This window comes from Bradysia coprophila, chromosome II (genome assembly GCF_014529535.1).
Source record: "Bradysia coprophila strain Holo2 chromosome II, BU_Bcop_v1, whole genome shotgun sequence".
Lineage (NCBI taxonomy): Eukaryota > Metazoa > Arthropoda > Insecta > Diptera > Sciaridae > Bradysia > Bradysia coprophila.
This window is the reverse complement of record NC_050735.1, coordinates 3,477,135-3,499,912: the sequence shown is the minus strand read 5'-3', so window position 1 is coordinate 3,499,912 and position 22,778 is coordinate 3,477,135. Positions and strand designations below refer to the sequence as shown.

The 22,778-nt window shown below is 33.6% G+C and overlaps 1 protein-coding gene across 4 annotated transcripts; it reads right to left on the bottom strand.

The window, feature by feature from the left end:
• Window positions 1-751: 751 nt before the first annotated feature.
• LOC119067155 (neural/ectodermal development factor IMP-L2) lies at window positions 752-22,570 on the bottom strand. Of its 4 annotated transcripts, none has more exons than XM_037169977.1 (5): window positions 22,300-22,570; window positions 1,891-2,160; window positions 1,383-1,824; window positions 1,219-1,271; window positions 752-1,156 (listed from the first exon to the last, which is right to left on the bottom strand). In XM_037169977.1, exons 2-5 carry the CDS (start codon window positions 2,155-2,157, stop codon window positions 1,136-1,138), a joined length of 783 nt encoding a protein of 260 aa, XP_037025872.1. In that variant the 5' UTR covers window positions 2,158-2,160; window positions 22,300-22,570; the 3' UTR covers window positions 752-1,135. The 4 variants fall into 4 exon arrangements, with proteins under 4 accessions (XP_037025872.1, XP_037025846.1, XP_037025855.1 ...); XM_037169951.1 differs by lacking the exon at window positions 22,300-22,570 and adding an exon at window positions 6,962-7,756; XM_037169960.1 differs by lacking the exon at window positions 22,300-22,570 and adding an exon at window positions 2,311-2,433.
• Between the last annotated feature and the right edge of the window lie 208 nt (window positions 22,571-22,778).

The following is a 22,778-nucleotide window of genomic DNA, read 5'->3' as shown; positions in this document are numbered from 1 at the left end:
CTGTAACAATATTATCATCCGTGCAACGATATTATCGCCCATGAAACGATATTATCGCCGATTGAAACGATATTATTGTTTTTGCGACGATAATATCGTTTCATGCAACAATATTATCGTTTCTGCAATGATAATATCACCCGTAAAACGATATTATCGTCCTTGAAACGATATTATCGCCGATTGAAACGATATTATTGTTTTTGCGACGATAATATCGTTTCATGCAACAATATTATCGTTGCTGCAGTGATAATATCACCCGTGAAACGATATTATCGTCCATGAAACGAGATTATCGCCGATTGAAACGATATTATTGTTTTTGCGACGATAATATCGTTTTATGCAACGATATTATCGTTTCTGCAGTGATAATATCACCCGTGAAACGATATTATCGTCGATTGAAACGATATTATTGTGTTTGATACGATATTATCGTATCAGACGACAATAATATCGTTTTCCGGACGATAATATCGTTTTCTGAAACAATAATATCGTCCTAGCAACGATATTATCGTCCATGAAACGATATTATCGCCGCTGCAACGATAATACACTCGGAGATTTTTCCCGTCACCAATGTATACTTCACCTTGTATAGTGCAGTAATTTTGATTTGTTTGATTTGTTCGTTGTTTAGAGACCTTACTAACATGTGGAATTTTGTGACACGGGATTCGAATACAGTTATGGGCTGCTACCACAGATCTTTCATGTAGAAAATAAAAAACGAATTTTTTCGACCTGAATTGTCTCATGATTTTTATTGTTCAAATCATCAGTCGAATCAGCCATTTAATTTTTTTTTCACTCACACAAAAAACGTAATTTCTTAAATTCTATTGAGATCATTGAAGTATGTACTCCAACGATAGAGACATAAAAAAAGTTAATAAATAAACGAAAATTACAATTTCAAATTTTTTGTTATAATTTTTCTTTTGTTTCTCAAATACCTTACGGTGTGTACAACTGAATGGTTTTTGTTCTTTTTGTTAAAAACTAGAAATAATAAATTATTTAACACATTTTACAGCTAATTGGCATAAGTTAGGAATTGTTAGATTGGTTTCTGTTAAGTATACAGGTGATAATATAGTGTAATTGGGAGCGTCCTGCGAAATTTCTACTTCTCCGAATCTTCATTCTGGAAATAAAAACGAAAATAAATTAACCGGTCCACAGAAAACGGGCAATGGTTGAACTTACCGCTACCGGATAGACGAATGTTGAGATCGAATCTTTATCTAGCGGATTTTTGGCTGTAAAAGTAAGAAAACAATTGGTCAAAACAACTCCGAAGATGCGGCAAAGTGAAAACTTTAAATGGAAAATCAAAAGTCTGAGAAGACAACTTGTTATGTAACACCTACCTATGCATGTATAACTTCCCATATCGGACCATCGCAACGACGATATATGCAATGAACCAGACGGATGTACTCGTAATCGGTGATCGCGTCCATTAATTACATTATCATCTGGATCCAACCAGTAAATTTCCGGATTTGGTCGGCCGGCCGCTTTGCATGGCAGTACAACATTCGTACCGATTGTATCGAATAAGGCACTGTAGTACAAAACGATTCTGGCCTTCTTAGCACCACCGTTCAGCGACAGCAGTTCAGTGAGATTGTGTGATTTATGTCCCGGTGCACCATAAATGGTCGTCGATTCGAATGCAGTCTTGCTACCAGCCCGGCCGACACAAGTGAACGTTCGTTCCGATGAGCTGGTGTGTTCGATGATCAATCGGGATCGTACGCGCACCAATGCATTTGGACTGGTCTCGGTTATCACGTTAAAGTTTTCAACCTGTTGGAAATAATTTCCCATCAGAAAATCTCGATCGCCCGAAACAACGGATGCAGTCACACTTACAATATTGTGCGGATTGTTGCCACGTATCCAATGGATGGTTGGTTGCGGTGAACCAGTCGCTTCGCATTCTAATTCGATACTATTGCCAGCTTGTTGAATTAGTTTGGGTGGTGGTGCGAGGCTAATTTCTACCCAATCGCGTTCGGCAAACAGTTTCCCGTCGTTATTGTTGCTACCCATTATGGAATTGTCCATGTCGTCTATGGCACGTCCATTAATTGAGCTTGCGAGCAGCAATGCTACTGCCAAATATAAATATGAATCCATTGTCTGAAATAGTAGCGAAAAGAATCGAAATTAAATTTACATTTTGGTACCATATCGGTTCGGGTATGATTTGGATTAATTTTGATAACTGAGCGTAAGACTCTCCAAAAACCCAGACTAAGTTAATTCTAAAATAAATTGACAATCTATTGCCACACCGCAGATAACGAACCTAACGTTTGCTTTCCTCGGCTTGCAAATATCAATTGATTCAGTGAAATAATTCGCTGGATTCAATTTTACTTTAAAAGATCAGCAATTAAAGTGGAAATGTATTTTTAATAAAAAGTAAGATAATTATTTCTACATACTTAGCAGCGCAATTACCCATATTGCTATACGTTTAAATACTCATTACGAAAAGAAACTTGTTTCAGTCATATATTATAGCACCTCATCTACATTTCTACAGTAAAACGATTAAATAAACCCGTCCTCAATTTGAACTTGTTTCTAAAAAAAAATATTTAAAAAAAATTAACATTGACATTGGACGGACACAACAATTGATAATTTTGATATAAAAAAAATGTTTTATTTTTCGTTACTATCATAACTGTTTTGACAATAGTCCCGAGTGAGAAAATCGGTACCGAAAAAGAAAACCACAAGAGTTCTGCCCTAGCCAAAACATCGTATCTTTGCTTTCAAAGAGCTTTCACGAGCTTTAAGCTGTCTTTGTATTCTAGTGAAATACTTCGCTCTTTTAATAGAATCCAAAAAAAAGCTCAAAGCTTTCGAAAGCTCTCCGGAACACACAAACAATACGGGGTTTTCTTTCTCAATATCGGTCCTTCATAAGTCCTCACTTTGTTTGAAATCAATGGCAAACTACTACTTTATATACAATTCGCGTGACATGCGAAAGAGAAGCAAAATACAGTTTAAATAGCGATAGAAAGAGATACATATACTCGCCACGCTTACTTTAAGAACCATCCCTTGTCCGGCACAAGGTTATGTCTAGCTTAAAGTGAATTTTGCTCGTCACACATCGGTAATATAGAATTACCGATTTTTGTTTGTGCGAAAGTTTCGTTAGGGTTCCCTAAAAAAATGTATTCAAAAATAGCAGCCATGGAAGGAATGTTTTCCTTATGGGGTAGTGTAAAAATATGACATACATTTCATACAGGTGATATGGGGGCTCTTAGCGTATTTTCGGAAAATTTACGAGATAATACGTTATCACAATAATTCAACTGTCCTCGGTGCATTTTTCGATCACCAAATTAATTCGTGACGATATCATCAATTCATTTTCTTTTAGAATGCTATACTTTCGGTTGTCAGTGGCTCAGAGCCACAGGGCAGATAGAATGACTTCATTTCACATTCAGAAGTAACGTCACAGTCGAAAAAGGTTGATCTCCTAACCGGTGACGAAATTTTTCCCCACGATACCCATATCCATGATCGTTTTTTGTTCGTCGAGGGTGTCGTCATTCGATCTGACCTAGCCTGACATACACTAAGGTTTATACATTTTTCTGACCATTTAATGGAGATCATGTATGGAGTATGTAAAAGGAGCCACAATGTCTGCGATACAAGAATAAGTGCTTGCAATATTTGAACGACGTCTTAGTCAGTGTGATCGAACAAAATATTTCACCTCAATTTTTCGAATATTTTATCGATTCACAAAATACGCTCATCGAAGTTGCGGAAGACCATTTCACCTTTTCGGCAATCAGCAAGAGCATCACTATTTTGCTTAGCTATGTCTAATGTAAGGTACAAAATCTTTCACATCATTTGTTTTGGCATACATTTTGAAATAAAGGTATGACACTAATTGGAGGCAGTGCCTATTTTCGTGAATTAAAATTATCGAAAATTCTTGTAAATTCATTCTGAGAATTTCAAGCATTTTCGAGAATTTTCAACAATTGGTAGAAATTGTGAAGAATTTTAATTCTTAAAAATATGCACTGGCAGGACAACTGTTCAACTGTCATTTTTAAACGGTTTTAATAATAGTAGACCAATTCAACTAGTCACGATTCTGGCTTGAAAAAGATTATCGGTTCAAAGATGCAAATCATGAAGTGACTAATCAATGCAGTTAACTTGACTGATGACAAGCTACTATGCAAATTTCATTATGTCCTTCACTCCGAAAATGGTTAGAAAGAAAATTAGAGAAACATTCAACCAGAATTCTATTCAATATTTCCAATTAAATAAATGAATTCTTAAATATAAATATAAATTAATTGATTGACTATCACATCGAAAATGAGATGACATTAAAGTCGGTTATCGCCAACGCAATTTATTTAAAATTATTTATTTTATATTCCATTTCATTTACATCAAACATTTTAAAAATGAAAATTCATGTTAAAAGTTGAAGGACACTGATATGACGCTAATTATACTTGATAAAAATGAATTAATGTGAAATATGAGCTATGGACGGAAAAAATGTCAACTCAGTGTAACTAACTAGACAAAGTCTAAAATTTAAAAATATCCGTAGCAGAGTACACGCTTCAATCAGTGGTTCGTCGCCTGTAATCATGTCTTTTGATTTAAGTTTTGCTCTAGACGACGTTATCGTAAAGGTAAGACGTGGAGTAGCTATCGTTGAAATTCACTGCAATAGTTTACATTTCATTTGAATTTCTATTGTTTTAAAAAAAGGTTACATTTAAATCGTTTAGTGTTATCACGTCTACGTGACTGACCTCGGAATAATATATTTACATAAGATTTATGTATAACTCGATACGGCACTGTTTGCCTTACAACACAAACAATAAAGACAATCGCCAACTGGTGATGATGTCGACGATCGCGACAATGTACGCATTATTATTCAATGTTATGAAACTGTTCAAGCGAGATGGAAATTTTATCACCACAGGGGCCTGTCTAACAAATGATAAGAACCGAATATCGTCATAGGAAAATTTTTCCATTTCTAGTACAATTAAATTTTGTTTTGGAAAAAGTATTGTCGTTTTACAGTCGAAAAACGTTTTGTCTAAGATTGCGAAAGTAAAGAGCATCCGGGTGATTCGGTTCTCGTGGTTTGAATCTAAGCTGAAACGTTTGGAAACGGATAACACTGCTGCCTAAAGTATTAGCTTTGATTCGAACCACAAGAACCGATTCAAAATTCATCACGTTAGCGGTTAGTTGTGTGGTGGTCCCTTTAGATAGCTAACATCTGTAACAACTTTTTAACACAGTAATAATTCGTAGAAATGCGGAGACATAAAAACCATTTGACTCGATAACTATTGTCTGTCATATGCAATTGAAAGACTAAGCGAAAGAGTTATAAATGCAACCGAGTGATAAATACTTTTTTGGGCACTAGATGTGTAAATTGTTACTCGAGGTCACAGGCCGAGTGTGACTATAAACATTGTGTGCTTAAAAAATCATTTATAGACCTGGAGCCCTCGATACTTTGAGTCCCTTATAAGGCCACGGCTTGAAACCTATTTTGGTACATTATACAATCCGAAAAACATTTGTTCTACGACTTTTAGACTTGGGCAATAGAAGGGCCCTAACGAGGGTAGACATAGTGTGTATCTCGGCCATCTCATATAGTAGAAAATCCAAATTGGTGACAAAATGAAGACATTGGTGCCAAATGGCGAATTAAATTTTAAATTAAATTTTTATTAAAAGACCTGTCGTTCCAGATAAATCAGATTTTCGAAATTTCAACTTGTCTGGCACGACAAACCTTTCAATAAAAATTTTGTTTTAAAATTGCATTCGCCATTTGGCACCAATACCTTAATTTTGTCACCAATTTGGATTTTCTACGATGTGAGATGGCCGAGATACACACTAGGTCTACCCTCGTTAGGGCCATTCTAGGGCCCAAATCTTAAAGTCGTAGAACAAATGTTTTTCGTAGCAAAATAGGATAGGTTTCAAGCCGTGGCCTTATGTGGGACTCAAATTGTCGTGGGCTCCAGTTCACAACGTTTTTCTCAATAAAACCAACGAAAGTTTCACTTTTCGTCGCTGAGTTGAGAAAATAAACTCTTAGCACCAGATTCAAACTTTCGCCGTAATTTACATAAGAAACTGCAATACAGTGTGAGAAAATGAAGAAGTAAACGATTACAATCCAATTGATATTATTCATATTCATGTGTAATGGTGCGAGTGTGAACGTGAACCCTTCGGGAATAGGCGTTAAGCGCTCATGTCAATTTAATAAAGCAATGGCTAAAAAGCTCGAGTCAATGAAGTAATGACTCATTTTCCGGTAGTGCAGTGAATAAAAACAATTTTATGCAAACTGGTTTTATCAAAGTGTTGAAGACATTGAAGACTTCGAAATCATAAGAAAAAATGTTAAAATTCGTTTTTCAATAATTTTATCTGAGTCATTCATTTCGTTAGGATTTTGTAAATATGCCACACAATGATTTTCATTCAAAATTAAAATGTTCTTTCCCTGCCTTATAATCTAATAAAAAATTGAATGAAAAAAGGCTGACACATTTAGGACGTCAGAAGTTTTTTTTTGCGTTAAAATTGAGTGGTATGACTTGCGACCACTGATAACGGAATATATGTTCTGTAAAGGAGAACCAGAGAGATATGTAAAACGGAAAACGTTTCAATATTTTTTCAATTTTCTTGTAATTTATTATACTTTTGACTCGATGTTATGACTATTTTGTTATCAGTTCAGTTCAGATGGATTTATTTTTTCTTCTTCGTATTAATTCTTGACATAATTTATATCAGTTATGAATAGACCAATTGAATTAAATTTAACAGAAAAATGAAAAAGAAGAATTCAAAAAAGGTGGAAACTTACCGTTTGTTTGTTCTACCCTCAAAGAAAATACGGAGAAATGTTAAAAGAAAACACACAAAATAAAACCGTTTCCTTCACTCAATAAACTTTTTTTTCTCACGGCTCTCAACCGTTCCGATCAAATGCTATGTAACCGAATTGTTTGTATATTTTATATCAGTAGTCCGAATGAGTAATCTCTTATAATATTTATTATCTTCAACATCGGACATAAGTACGAAGTTCGACTATACGCTAAGAGAACTGTTTTTCCTCCTCTTTTCCCCCGTTTCACTATTTTTGTTTTAATTGTTCAACGATTAATGTGTTCTTAAATCACGTTTCACGGATTGTCGTGTATATATTGGGCATATTGGTTTGAAATGCTATAATTATTCACTAAAGTGATAGTCTTATAGTCTTAAAGTGAGATTGCAAAAGAACACCAGATTATGTTTTATCTCTGTCTCTCAGTCACTTGCGATTCGAAATGCCGATTTTATATCAAAATTTCATTTAATTAATTCAATATCTTTTCACGGTGCATTTATTACGAAAGACGATAAGGAATTATTATTTGTATTTAATGTTGCATTTACATAGGCAAAAAAAGTTTTTTTTTTCTCAAAACGATTTTTTTTTAAGATTTTCTTTTCACAAATTAAAAATCGTTCAATTTCCGGTTCAAATATTTTTATGTATGATTAGAACACGCTGTTTTTTTTTTTTAAAGAAAAACGAATATCAATTCTTTTTGAGAAACGAAATTTTTTCGTAACACCACGTTCGGTCGACGTCTGATGCTCTACTGTACAATATTTAATCATATTTTAATATTTATATAGACGGTGCTATGTAAGTGGTACTTTAGGTAGCTATGATTTACAAATGTATACATATCGTAGCTATGTATTATATATATGCATGTATGTATTACACATTCATTCATTCATGTAGAGAGACCAAGTTTATATTTATATAATTCATGCATGTATACAGTGTGGTATGAATGAATTTCGATTTTTTATTTTACACTTGGTTTCAGTCTTATCATAGACCGTTTTTCGTCGTCATGAGGCGTGTTTCGATGTTGAAAATACCAATGTGCATATATAAATCTATGCTGTCTCGTCAGGGCATATAATATGGTATCTAGTACATAAAGCGTAAGCATAAATATATATCGAACTATTGAAACTCTGTTGTATTCGGATAATAATGTAGAACTGCCAGAAAGTGATGAGTGACACTATCAATATGCGGATCGGAAGATCGGTTGAAGGTGTTTCCAGTAAAATTGACATTGGGTTTGTGAGATTCGATGAGGCAATTTATAGATAGTATTTGGATTAGGTATTTTTTATTTGATCACACAGTTCCGGACTGTACATACGGCCGCAGCCAATTTTCCGACTATCAAGCAAAGGCTAGAAAAATCTGTAGCATTCGTGACTTTTCAGTTTTCGTCCGAGTTACACATAATATTTCGCAAGCAGAGGGCACCGGAAAAATGCTTCAACTAACTTTACTATGATACTCGTTACCCGGCCCATTTTTCCGCAATTTTTGCTAGATAGAGCGTTAATTGCACTTATTTAATTGCGTTAAAATGCCGGTGAAGAATTTTTCGAAAGTTGACCTGGTTCTGTCAGAGCTACTTTTAGAGGTCAGTTGTCTATATAGCCCTGTGAGTCCACAGTCCAATACTTAATTTCATATTTGCTTATTGGCTAGTGGTGAAGGTTCGAAGTGACAGCGTTTTGGACTGACCTCTACAAAAGCTCTGACAGAACCAGGTCCATTTTCAGAGGTACGGAATCAGGTCGAGTCGAATATTTGTAAATTATTCATATTCCGCATAAACCAAATGATATGCTTATCCCCTTGATGGACTAGATTTAGGTCAACGAATCTATTATTAAGTAAATGTCGAATCTAGTGCTTAAAAGTCCAACAGATGCACTGAAAATATCGGTATGTTAATCGAGAACATTCACGAATCAAATCATAAAATTAGATTCTACATCTGTCCACTACGCTGATTCATCAAAAAATTCTCTGCATTTCGAAATATCCAGAATATATAGTTAACACCTCTGCTTTTACTTTCAGCATGTACTACCGTAGCAACCGGCAAATGATGGCCAGTTTTCTTTTCGTTCTGTTTAAATCTACAGATATACAGCGGCAAAATAAAATTAAACAAAGTCTTACAAAGTATATCTTCTCTTGTAATTGTCGCCTTAAACGACCTTTTTTTCTTTATTTTCTTAAGTGCGATGCTTCATGTGGACGTAAATTATGTTGTCCATCGACAATTTATATACCTAAAATCATAGATTATGGCTGTCAAATAAATTTAAAAATAATTATCACGTATATGTTCAAACGAAACAAGTCTAAATCTGTCTCTTCGTCGGCGACACACACATAAAATCACCTATATATAAATCTGGTAAAATTTATGCTCGCTATTTCCGAATACATAAGGTGCTCATTATAGTATGATGTTTGAGCGTTTTTTTTTTGTTTCGTTTCGCCTTCTTAACGAAATTGTCACATCATTCGAATGACATTGGAATTCTTCTCACACACAAGACACACAGTCATAAAAGACGTAAGCATGAACGAAAGATGTTTTAATATGTAAATTGCATGATATAGTGCACGTATGCACTCCATTAGTTTATATTAGTTTTGAATGATGAGACGAGAGATCATTAATTTGCAATTTAAGTAAATTTTTTCGTTTTTTTATTTTTTATTTTACTGGATCGTTTGATAGAGTGTGTGCACATATAATAAAATTTTAAGTGATTTATAGCATGCGCGATTTTTCATTCTTCTGATTTTCTTTATGGTTTACGGCTAAGAAGTAATTTACAACGCAATTAAGGGCAGAGATATTTTACTTATGATCGTAGATTTCTTATCGACTTTCGTTTTATCGCACGTGATTATTTCACCGACATTAACCAGATTAATACACCATTACATTAAGCGTAGGAATATAATATTTCTATGTAGCTGCGGACCTTTTTTTTCTTTCTTTCGTTCTTAGAACTCTTTTGGCTAGCGATCAGCAATTTCGTATGCCAATGTGTCCATCAATTACATAATGAGGTAGTTTGCAAAGAGTTTCATCGGAGATGTAGTACAATATAATATAATATATTAACCTGTCCATTCCGTTCACACTCAGTTTGAAACAATTTATTTTATTTATTTTTTTATGACAAATCATCCACCGAAAAATTATCTCGCTACCATCTCGAATAAAAAGTTTATTCAATTCAATTAAAATTCATTTTTTATTGGACAATCAATGTCTCAATTTGTTAAAACATTTTCAGCGCGCTCAGATGACTTTAATAAAGAGTTCTTGACATAGAATATATGTATACGTATAACAGTCGAAATTGGATGTTATCATTGATGTTAGTTGTTGTATTGAAGAACATTAAGTAATAATCAGCAATATGTGGATCGTATTAGAGTATATAAAAATTTGAATGCAGAATATTCTTATGAAGACATAATTGAATGTTCATTGTACATATGCATGCACGTACAACAGTGTGGGATGTTGGACTATAGGAATAGGAAGGACCCATTTTTCTAGTGGAGTCATTTTCATATGGCTAGGAAAAGGTACTATTAAATTCAAGATTTTTAGGTTTTGAGAAAAACCCGCCTTTTTAATTTACATCAAAATTTATAATTTGTTGGTGACTATAATTTCGGTCAAATCACTGACCATTATCAAACCAAAGACTTTCTCAAACTAATTACTTCAAAACGGTTTTCGTCATATTTATACATAACAACATACAAAAGAAAGCTTCTACGTTTTTCTACATTTACATTATATTCCCTTAGAATAAGCTATTCATTTTGCTGAACTGGTCTTAATAAAAGTGAGCTTTCTCGTCTGTTCTATATTAAACGCATCGAAAATTCTGGTACAACTTTACCAATGTGACTAGAACTTACTGGTATCACATCCCTCAAAGCCCTTAGTTTTGAAAAAGTTTATATTTTTCGGAACAGTTGTATTAAGTTGTTAGGAAAAGGTACTCAATCCTAGAATCCAAAATTTTAAACAAATTCATAGCTATTCAAGTCTGGTGATTGGAGTCCATGTGTGTATCATTGGAAAGCTGAGGACATGTCGTTACAGGGCAACTACGGTTTCATTGGGTTTGAATGAGATATGATTGTTTGAAAACAATGGAAAACTTTGACTATCTTGGTGAAGGGCATATCGTCGGCAACATGACTAAAGGGCATATTAAGGCTCGGAACAGGTCAGGTTCAGGTCAGGTCAGGTCATGAGAAAAAATACCCGAGGGAATCAGGTCAGGTTCAGGTAATTTCCAAACCTGACCTGACCTGAACCTGACCTGAACCTGACCTAATATGAAAAATACCTGAACTGACCTGATCTGACCTGAATTTGATAAAAGAAAAATTTGAATATTATGGGCGTTTTCAGCTTAGATCTGAGTCAGGAAGCATTGTTTTGAAGAGAATACCAAACGATCTGATTAGCCAATATATTGTTATTGTTTTCTTCGTGATTTATTGAAGAAATAAGTCGAACATTTTAAACGGTAGGAATCATAAATATAAAAAACAATAATTCAGTATTTTCGGAAGAGGAACAAAATTTAAGAGTGCTCACCCCTTGGCAAATTTCTAGTCTACATTTCTGCGCAAAAATATTAGTTTTTTGATAATTTCTCTGAACCAAAATCTTTTTTTGAAAAAGCACAACCATTAAAGCATGCAAGAATCAGTTACTTTTAAAGGAAAAATCGGTTTCTGGTTGATAACTTATCCCACTTGGCGAAACCTTTGCAAAATGTGTAAATTAGACATTTTTCAAAGGTTTCTCCAAGTGGGATAAGTTATTAACCAGAAACCAACTTTTTTTTAAGGTAACACATTTTTGCATGCTTTAATAGTTTTACTTTTTCAAAAAAAGATTTCGCTTCAGAGAAATCATCAAAAAACGAATATTTTTGCGCAGAAATGTAGGCTAGAAATTTGCCAAGGGGTGATCGCTCTTAAGGTTTGTACAACGATTTAACGCACATAACCGCGTGTTTTGTTTTGTGTGTGAGAGACAACAGCTCCAAACAGTTCAACACAGGCCGATCCGGACTGAACCGCGAAAAAATCGCGGGCTATACTCGGCAAAGAGGGAAATGTTCCAGAATAGGAATTCCAGTAGTCCAAAACATTAATGTCGTTGATCTTCAACGACAATTTATATGACGCTTGTCAGGACAAAACAATAGTTCAACAAACCAAAAAAATCATTTAGGTGGGATGTATTGTAGTAATTGTGTAGACTTGCCTCTTAAAAGTACCCGAAATCAACATCAGGCTCATGTTTAAAATAGCCTTCATTGCTTGACTGTTTTTCAAAATGTTTTTTTAGGTCTTTTTTCTTCTAGAAAAAATACCCTATTATGGCCGGTTTGTCTGTCTGTCTGTCCGTCTGTCTGTTCCACAAATTTGGTAGTTTTGGTAGCTCTCAGTCGGTAGTTGATATTTTTGGTAGTTGGTAGTTGGGAGATGGATTGACATTCAAAATTGCAAAGCCACCATGAGCATATCGACACCAGGCAAATAATAATTATTTGTTATCTGATCACCGATAGCTCACAGTTAACATTGCAATTCGAAAATTTGGTAGTTGGTAGTTGGACTACCAAGGCTATTAGCCGGTCTATTCTTGTTTTCGTTTTTAATTAATAAATACTTATCAGAATAGAACTTTTATATAATTTTGACATAATTTATAAAATTATCAGAAATGTAAAAAAATTAAAAAAAAATTCAGGTCAGGTCAGTTTTTTTCAGCTCGAAACAGGTTAAAGATCACTTTAGGTCAGGTCAGGTCAGGTAATTAAATTTCAGGTCAGGTCAGGTTAACAGATAATTCAGGTCAGGTTTCAGGTTGACCTGACCTGTTCCGAGCCTTAAGGGCATATCTCCATATCTCAAGAACTACTGAACCGATTTTGAAAAACTTTTTTTTTTCCCTGAAAGGTAGTTGATTGATTTCATGTAGAGTTCAAAATTCATTACTTTTGACTACCTTTCAGGAAAAAATAAAAAAATTTCAAAATCGGCTGAAATGTCTCACACATTTTGTTTAAAAAAATTAAAAAAAAATTGTCCAAGACCTATTTTCGACAATTTAAAGTATCAAAATTATCAAAGGAAATTCTCTAAACTTTCGAAAAATCATTAAAATTCTCAAAAATTAGATTTAAAAATTTAATTAATTTTCTTTTTAATTTAGGGAATTTAGGCATTTTTTTCTCTATGTGACCTCGTTTCTTATAGAAAACGTAGCAGCAACTACAACCACCCAAAGACCTCAATTAGTATCTCGAATTCTTTTGAAATTACTGCAACCTAAGATTTGATGCAACTAAGTGCTGAATGCACAAAACCCGTGAAATAAAAAATCAAAAATGCAAGCACAGCAAACGTTCCGGAACGATGCAATGAAACCGTTATTTTGCGTCATATTTTACGCTTTACATTCCAGTGTCCCTCTAGTAATTATGGAAATTTCGGTAATGATTTCCAAATTGAGGTTATCAATTCAAAGCCAGACAAATCAAAAGTTTGTTCAGCATTCGATATTAGGTCAACTCATGTTAATATAGAGGGCATGTTACCAATGAAAACTAATTCGATACAATCTGACGACAGTGTAAATAGAGACACACACTCGAAATATATCAAAAATATTTCTTTTTCCAGACTATTTTTCGATAAGAAAACCAAATATTTTATCTACGGTCGATTGAATTTCCGGATATAAAGTAAGAATTCCTAATGTTGCATCATGCTTTCGAAGTGGCAATACATGCATGGAATTGTGTTGTGTCGACACAATTCCCTGTGTGTGAACATGTGTTGAACAATTTCAAATTGCTAGAAAAAGAAATACGAGCGCGGGAAATTTTTGTTTAAAGAAATATATTTCGAATGATTGGCATTCAATGATATAAATATAAAGAGTCACGTTCGATGTTATTACGTTTAAGATTTTCGAATAGCAAAAAGAAAGACAAAATTATTAAACAAATTAAAATTCGCTGACTAATTCTGCCAATTTAATTTATGAATGAATGGAAAATGTTTTAATTCTATAATTAGTTGTATCATCTAATGTGAAAATGTATTGACCTCTCAACAGAAAATAAATCTTTTTTTTTCGTTGAAATATTTTTTTTACAAAAATCTCAGAACTTAAAACGTAGTTACAAAAATCAAAATGTGACCATTATCTCGTAGAAAGATCAAAGCAGAAATTGATGGAAAAAAAATCAACTGAAAAAAAAATTGACGGCTGAGTGCTGTTACCCGTATTCTCAGAATTTTTAAACATAAATTTATGTTTTAAAATACGAGTTTTAAATTAGTTCTATTAGAAAAATGTCAGTATCTCTTGGACAGGAAAAGTAAAACCAATCACACTTTATATAATCGAGACTTATAATATACCAATTCTTCGGCAATTTGGCGAATTTCATTTTGAAACATTTGTTTAGAATCATTTTTTTTTTCGACACGCTTCGCGGATAATTGATGTGTTAAGAGGCAAAACCGGCAACTGCTAGCTGTCAGTCAATTATTCAGTCGTACGTACGTTTCAATTTAAGTTTTCACATTATATAAAAATTAAATTGATTTTCGGTATGAATTAGAACATTGATGAACGTTGACATGCTCGAAGCAAAAATTTATGGTTTAAGTATTCGACAATGGATTTTTTTTTTTTCAAAACGGTGACGAAAAGTTACCTATCATAAGTGGGTCATAAATTTTACATCTGACTTCTTTGAATAGCCTGAGTTTTGGTACATTGAAGGTAATTGAAAAAGTTTACCAAAGTACGCTATAAAACAAAACAAAAATGTTTCAAATACTTACATCTTTGGAAAACACACTCTGGATTTTTCAGAGTTTTGAAAGTCATCGATGTTTCAAAATTCAAATTTTGTACCAAAATATCGAAACACGTAAAGCTTGATTGGGAGGTGCGGGAATCGTGGTTTAACAGAAAATGAAAAGCATTTCTCTAAAACAATATATAATTGAGATAAAAAATGTCTTGCAGATTGTTCACATATTTCGAAACATGGTTTCTATTCGAACGAAAACATAACACCACTGCACTCACGAAACATTTATTCAAAAATGATCACATCAACGTTTATTTTTTAATACAAATCCTAGAAGTTGAAATCATGTGTGCATTGACTTTTCATACACACGAAATTATTCTGTGAGATCTTTTATTGTAAGTTGCCAACATTGCTTCGAAAAAGTGAAACAAAACAAAACAAATCAAAACAAAACATGTTTCGGCCACTTGGCAACAAATTACAAGATCTGTTTTAAGGATTAATATTTGGATTTCGTTAATTATTCTTTTATGGTAGCTTAATTATGATTGGACTTAGAGGTAAACAAAGTGAAACATAAAAATATTGTAAGTATTAGGTCGCGAAACAGCACAAATTAAATTTGTTTTCCGTAGATTTCCCACGGAAAAACAATTTGTTTTTAGCTGTTTCGAAGCAATTTAAATTAAAAAATTAAAAATTTTACTTTGTTTACCTCTAAGTTCAATCTCAATGATGCTACCTGGAACGAGTGATAATCGAAATCCATGTATTAATCTTTAAAACAGATCTTGTAATTTGTTGCCAAGTGGCCGAAACATGATTTGTTTTGTTTTGTTTTGATTTGTTTCGTTTTGATTTGTTTTGTTTTATTTTGATTTGTTTCGTTTTGTTTCATTTTTTGAAACAAGCATGGTTTACAAAAAAGTCATAGAACAATTCCATGTAATGTTTGCACAGTGTACTCTTGCGAACTTAAATGAAAATAAATCAATGTGATTATTTTTGAATGAATAATTGGTATGGTAAGTGCAATATAGTGTACGTTTTTGATTCAAATAGAAATTCTTCTTCGAAAAGATTAATCGAATTGCGAAGACTTTTTTATCTCAAATTATTTTGTTACACAGAAATGCGTTTCATTTCGCTATCAAACCATGATTACCGCACCTCCCTGGGAACATCGATGACTTTTAAAACTGTTAAAAAAACTGCCAAATTTTTTTTTTAGAATGAACCAACTGTCGATTTGCTCACTGAGCCTTGCAACCATTTAAGCACGCAAAAATGTGTTACATTTAAAGGAAAAATTGGTTTGTGGGTAATAACTTATCCCACTAGGAGCAACCATTACAGATTGTGTAAATTTATGTAATCTGCACAGGTTTTTCCGCAGGTTATGACTAACAAACCAATTTTTTCTTTTAAAGTCAACTTTTGCGTGCTGAAATGGTTTTATCTTTTCAAAAAAAGATTTTAGTTCAGAGAAATCATCAAAAAACAAATATTTTTCCACCTGAATGAAGACTACAAATTTGAAAAGGGTCCATTGGTCCACCGTTTTCACGATTTTCGCTAGGTCTTGAATCATTTTTTTTTATTTAATAGTGTATTTTTCAAGTTTATTTGAGGTCGGGCAGTTGTGTCTTCAGATATTATAGCAACAGTAACTACATTACATTACAGTACACAATTTTAAATTATTTTGAAGGCAATATTTGCGACACAGAATTAAATTGTATGCATTTTTATTGTCTTTTCCCGCATCTTCTTTTGTTTTTTTTTGCTCTGCCTCATACCTTAGTATAAATAAATTTCGAAACGAGTTTCGGAAAAAATTATTTTCTATAAAGACTATCTGAGATTCTGAGACTTTATTGAACTACTAATCTCTACTAAATGAAAACTCTTGTCGGTCATTCGGTTCATATTTGAATTCCTTCAATGTACAAATCACTCGAAAACATTTACAGGTTTTTACTTGGAAACCACACCCCTTATCTTGGTCGATTCGATTGGAAAGACTGGATCAATTACTGACTATCAAAATGCCTTTACGTTTCCTTGAGACGTTTTTTAAACATTTACATTTTTTTACTTTCCGACCGAATTATCTCACCCACACATTTAAAAAAAAAAAATCTAAAATTATCTACAAGTTTCTTCATTGTAGAGTAAGACAAAAATTTTCCATATGCATGTCACAATAATGCGTCTTAGCAGCGTTTTTTTTCCTCTTCATCATTCTTAATCATAGACCATACAAAAAAAACTTACTATACATTCAGTCACGTTTCTCGTGTGATAAGAAAGTTGTGAACACGCATTGATCAACTAAACAAACTTTATTACTTCTCTGAAAAATGCGTTTGATTATCCTATCACATTTGGATGTTAACTTGTACAACATTTTACATTTATCAGCAGTTATGGCTGAAATGTATACATTGCATGCTGCTCATTCAAATATATTGCATAACACAGAATTTTACAGACTGATTGATACAGTTAGTTGATAACACCGATAGGTTCGAACAGTTCAAAGTTCTATTAAAAATGTGCGATCGTTGGTCTCTACTGTAAAACATTGAGAGGAAATTGATTTGAATTTTATTTCATTTTCCATTTATCAATATTTGACCAGACATATGCATCTTCGTCACATGTCGAAGCAGATAAAACAGCAACTCAGCCTTTTTTATTGGGGATTGTTGAACTAAACATTTAAACCGAAGACCAAATACTAGTCGCACAACATTTTAAAAGATGGAATTATCTCATTCAAAAGTTCCCTGTAAATCTTTGGAGATATTTCTTCTGAAGTTCCATCCTTTGAAATGAATGAAGTAATAGATTTTGTATCAAGTACCAGGCTTTACTTTGAACAAAAGAAGTAACAGATTAATTGACATGTCGTTTCCAAATGGTTAAACCGTGAAATTTTACTGTACTCACAGGTGGCTTCATTGATAGGTGGTAGTGTAACGTGGAAACTACGCATTATGTTATACCATAAGCGATCACGCATTTAGAATTTTCATGGTATGACTACAGTTCATTAATTATTGTGATTTTAATAAATAATGTTACGCACAACTCGAGATTACTACGTCCGTGTACTTCGATTGGCAACACTTTTACAATTGACCTGGTTTCTGCTGATTTCTTTAATTAATTCTGGTGTCAAAGTCCGATTTCGGCGAAATGAATTTTCAATTCGACAGTTTGGCATAACGAGATCTTTGTTTCGAGATGCCGCTCAGTTTGTGGTTTGAGATTCCTGGGACTGATTCCAACTAGGAATTAATTTCGGCATAAAAATATTTTTGACAAACATTTTCCCAGCCCTTGCAGACCTTTGATTTAGTAGTTTCATGATGATCCGGTGGCCAGACAACAAGATCAAAGGTTTTCATGCAATATATGAAGGGTCAATTTTGTGCATCAAGTACTAATTCTGACTTGACTTCTATTTAAAAAAAAAACATAGCTAACGCCGACCCGTACGAAACACCTATTCGTATCAAAAGCCTTTAATGTGAAACTCTTCATTTCTCTTACTTAATTTTCTTCTCTGCTGAAAAACTATTCCCCCTTTAAAATCACTTACATTATCCACTCTTTGCTTTGTTATCATATACAACTAAATTGCCGGATATGGAATCCCTGAAACCCCACACACATAACAAATTATTTCCATGTTAATCATTTTTCCCAAGATATTTCTATTTTACTAAAATCCAATATGGCCGCCGGCAGCCATTTTGTTAGGAGACCGGAAATAGTACCGACGCTTTACATTCGTTAATACCTTTCAAACAAAAAAAAATCATGAAATTCGGTCAAAATTTACTCTAGATATTGTCAAAATACACCACGTTCACTGTACTTCCGAGTAGCCAGATAAGAGCTCACTCCAAGAGACCTAGCTCACGCTCCGGAGAACATATTTTCATACATTTTTTTCCCTGATTGGTACGGTCAATACCTATCTAATAAAGCTAAAACAGACGAAATATGTTCAAATGTGGCCGACCTACAAGCAAAAACTGCTTGCCGCCCTGTGCCTGTTCCACACCAAGGGGTCTAACTCACGAGTCGGTCATCCGATTTCCATAAACTTTTTTTTGTCGATCGGTATTGTAAATACCTTTTATTTGACGTATCAGTTACAAGTTTAACGTTTAAATGTCCGGAGATATCTTCCAAAAACCGTAAAGCACTTATTGGGCCACAGCTCGGGAGGGGTCGATCCAAAATCACTCATCTTCGAACTTAGCCTGTATTTTGACATTACCAAACGGGAAAAAAAAAGAATTTTCAAAATCGGATGCGTTTTACTCAAGTTATCGTGCAGACGGACAGACGGACAGACGGACAGACGGACATTTTTTTTTTCGCGGATTTGGCATCTCTAGACAACCACAATAGGTTTCCCCTTACTCAGGGAGTCCAATTCGACGTGTTACAAACGTATGCGTAAACCTATAAGACCCCAGTACTTCGTACGGGTCTAAAAATGACTAAGCTGCTGTTTAAGCAGCTTTTAGCTGTTTATGTAAATATACATCTGTCTTTTGACGGAGGTTGATGTAAGAAGACAACGTGACAATCTTTATTTGTTCAAATTCAATTGATATTCATCTCAACCGCTTGGTTACTATTTCTTGGACTCCATAGAAGGTACATAAAGTAGACTATACAAAGTCGATTCAGCTCTATTACCATTAATGACATTATAATTTAAAACAAATGAAAGTTCAAGTTTCGATCATAAAATCACCATTCTCAATGGAATTTTCAATCAATCAACTTTTATTCGCAGCCGTTTCAACAATGTGCGCATATATTGTTAATACATCAGTTCTACTGATACATAAATTTTCGAAATATTTACACTCTCCCAGCTTCACATCAAATAATCGTGCGACAGCAACAATCAATTAAATAATTATTAATAATTCATCGGGTGGGTCAATAAACTAATAAATTTCAAGAATCAGTTCAGAAAATTGTTAAACTGTTACGCACATTCGTTCGAATAAAATATTTTAAATAAATCATCGTGAACTGATTGCGTAAGCTGATTAATAAATATAGATTCAAACCAGAGGCTGTTAGCATCTATCCAACGTTTTGTTACAATTAATTACATAGAATCATTTTAGTGGTAGGGTCAAAACGTTTCTAAAACATTATTGATAAGCGCAACAAGTACTATATATTCATACGAGAGTTGAATGATGTTATCAGAAAAAAAAATGACCTCAAAAGGATCTCAAGAAATAATGAAATAAGAAAATTGAAACAGAAAGAATCGTTGACTGGACCGACTATTAAATTCACACAGTCGATACCATGGATCGGATGTTCTATTGTATAGTTTGCTCATCTTTTCAGAGCCACAAAATAGTCAATGTCTAACGAACCGACCAAACTCATGACCAAACGAACAGCATAAGTTCACTTCACGGTCCAGTTTGATAACATCTTGAATTTTAAATGAGGTTATTTTTTCTGATTTCGAAATCATGCCTCTGCAACCAATAATTGGGGCTATGCGTAGATTAAACTTGTATACGTCAATCGAATCAAACGTAAATTGTATAACAAACTAACAACTTAAGTTCACAGTTTACAAGAATTGTAACACATAAAATAAAATTTTAAATTTTATCAGCAGATTGTCTTGTCTCTATGAAGTCAATGAAATCATTACTTCCTCTTAATCGCTTAGCTCATTTCTTTTAATTTTAATTAAAAGAAAAAAGCAGAAAAAAAGAACGAGGAAGAGCGTTGATTTACAACTTCAGCTTATCATCAAAACCGAACAATTAAGGCCGTGCGTGACCATTGTGGTGTCGAATTAATCAATACTAATTCGAACATCTAGACTTCGATATTTTATAGATTTCATTATGCTGTGAATGAGGTCTGAGCATGAAATCAAGAAGAGGATCCAGGGCATGTTTTATAGAATTTAATCTAGAAATTCTACATATTTTAGAAAATTCATCATTGTATATGGATTTTACAGGATGAAGAGTGAGAGTAAATATTGTAAAAGTGAGACTGTGGTTCGAAGTCGTCTACTATTATACATCAGTTGAAAATACTTAGACCAAAAGAAGTAAAAGACAGACTGGATAGTTATGCTGAAGTTATGGTTATGGTTAGAGTGCTTGTATATAGTTGTGACGATTCTTCAAGAATCGTTCTTGTCTATTTTCATAGTGGAGCGTGAATTTAAACTCAGTTAAGGCTTGAAGAAAGTCAAATTTAGGTTGTGAAGGAACTAACTCACTCGCTTTCTGGACCTCTAACGCGAATCTGTTAATTCCAAGATATCAATAGATCAAAGTATGATTTGTAGTCACCCGTACCAACTTTCCGCACCATCACAACTCAACATTGAGAAGCCAACGTCACACCATTTTAACTGTATCAATGTAAATGTGGGTAATGTTCAAGCCAATCAATTCAAACAACAACGAGAATCTGTTTCCAAAAAATTCCATCGTTGTTGCACTCTTTTACAAATTACGTTATTCTAACCAGTTTTGTGTGGTTTGGTATGGCTTGGATTGCTTTGCTTAATAAAGGGATTAATATTGCACCATAAGTTTGGTCGTTTTTTATAGGGTAACCACATATACTCTACCATAAATCGAACATCACTGTAGATGCGAAATGCCAGACCGTTCAATTTAAGAAGAAGTAAGTGATTTATATTTCTGCTGCATCTAGCAAAACTACTAAACTACGTTCAAGACTTTTCTTAATTTGAAATTACCTCAAGTTCCACATTAAAGGTTTTCCATTCCCAATACATTCTACTTTGCTTAAATTGCTTAAATCACGCAGGATACGTGTGAGTAAAATCTAAATTAATCATCACACATGAGGGAAAACGAAGAAATCGAATAGAAAAGTAAATTCGCTTGTTCGGTACGTAGATCCAACAACTGTTACCACCCGTTATTCTACTGACTACAAACACTTTTCTTCGGTTATACAAAATAATTTCTTATTTATTCATTGTTTCACTAAGTTGAGGATACGTTGATGGATGATGTGACCCGCAGGTCTTTCAATGAAAAATACAATATGGAATTGATAAATTGAAGAAGTGCATCAATGAAATTAATTTTTTTTAAATTAACTTGCTCAGTGCGCCTCTAGATTGCGTCAGAAAATAATTTATTCAAATGGAAAAACGAAAAACGGAAGATACTATAAGATGTACGAAGTACATCTGTTGTTCGGATAACGAAGCGGATACAAATGGTGAGAAACAACATTTTTAAAGGGTTTTCGGTCTAGCACCTGAAGAAATATTTTAAATTCGTGTAAATTTCCAACGAAATCAAGGCCGTTACGTTGAAGTACGTTGATATAATTGATAGCAAAAAAGTGACTTACCTGTACAGAGTTCTTTAAATTCGTTTAACAGCCGCAAAACAAAATATTTCAAGCACTAAACAGAAATTTAAAATAAAATTTCCGTTCCTAAAATTGATCACTTAAAAACCACTCGATATCTATTCACTCATCTTCCGTTTTTATTAACTAAAATGTTCAGCCAAATTTAGGAGAAACAAGAACCAAATTCTTATTTCACAGAAACACTTTCCTAGTCAGTCTTCTAATTCGCTTTGCACCGTAGCTTTATATCCGTTCAAACTCCAATAAGTGACTGACAATCCGCGCGACATCTCTTATTTATAACGAAACATCTTGCGACATTTATTATAATCATTTCAATTGAGTGTAGGTACACAAAATACCGAAATAAAAAAAAGAAGTTCCTAAACCATTGGTATAAAATAAATAAGATCACGCATCCCCTCTTCACAAAACAAAACAAAAAAGAACAGAGAAACTCACGATGGGGGTTGTGA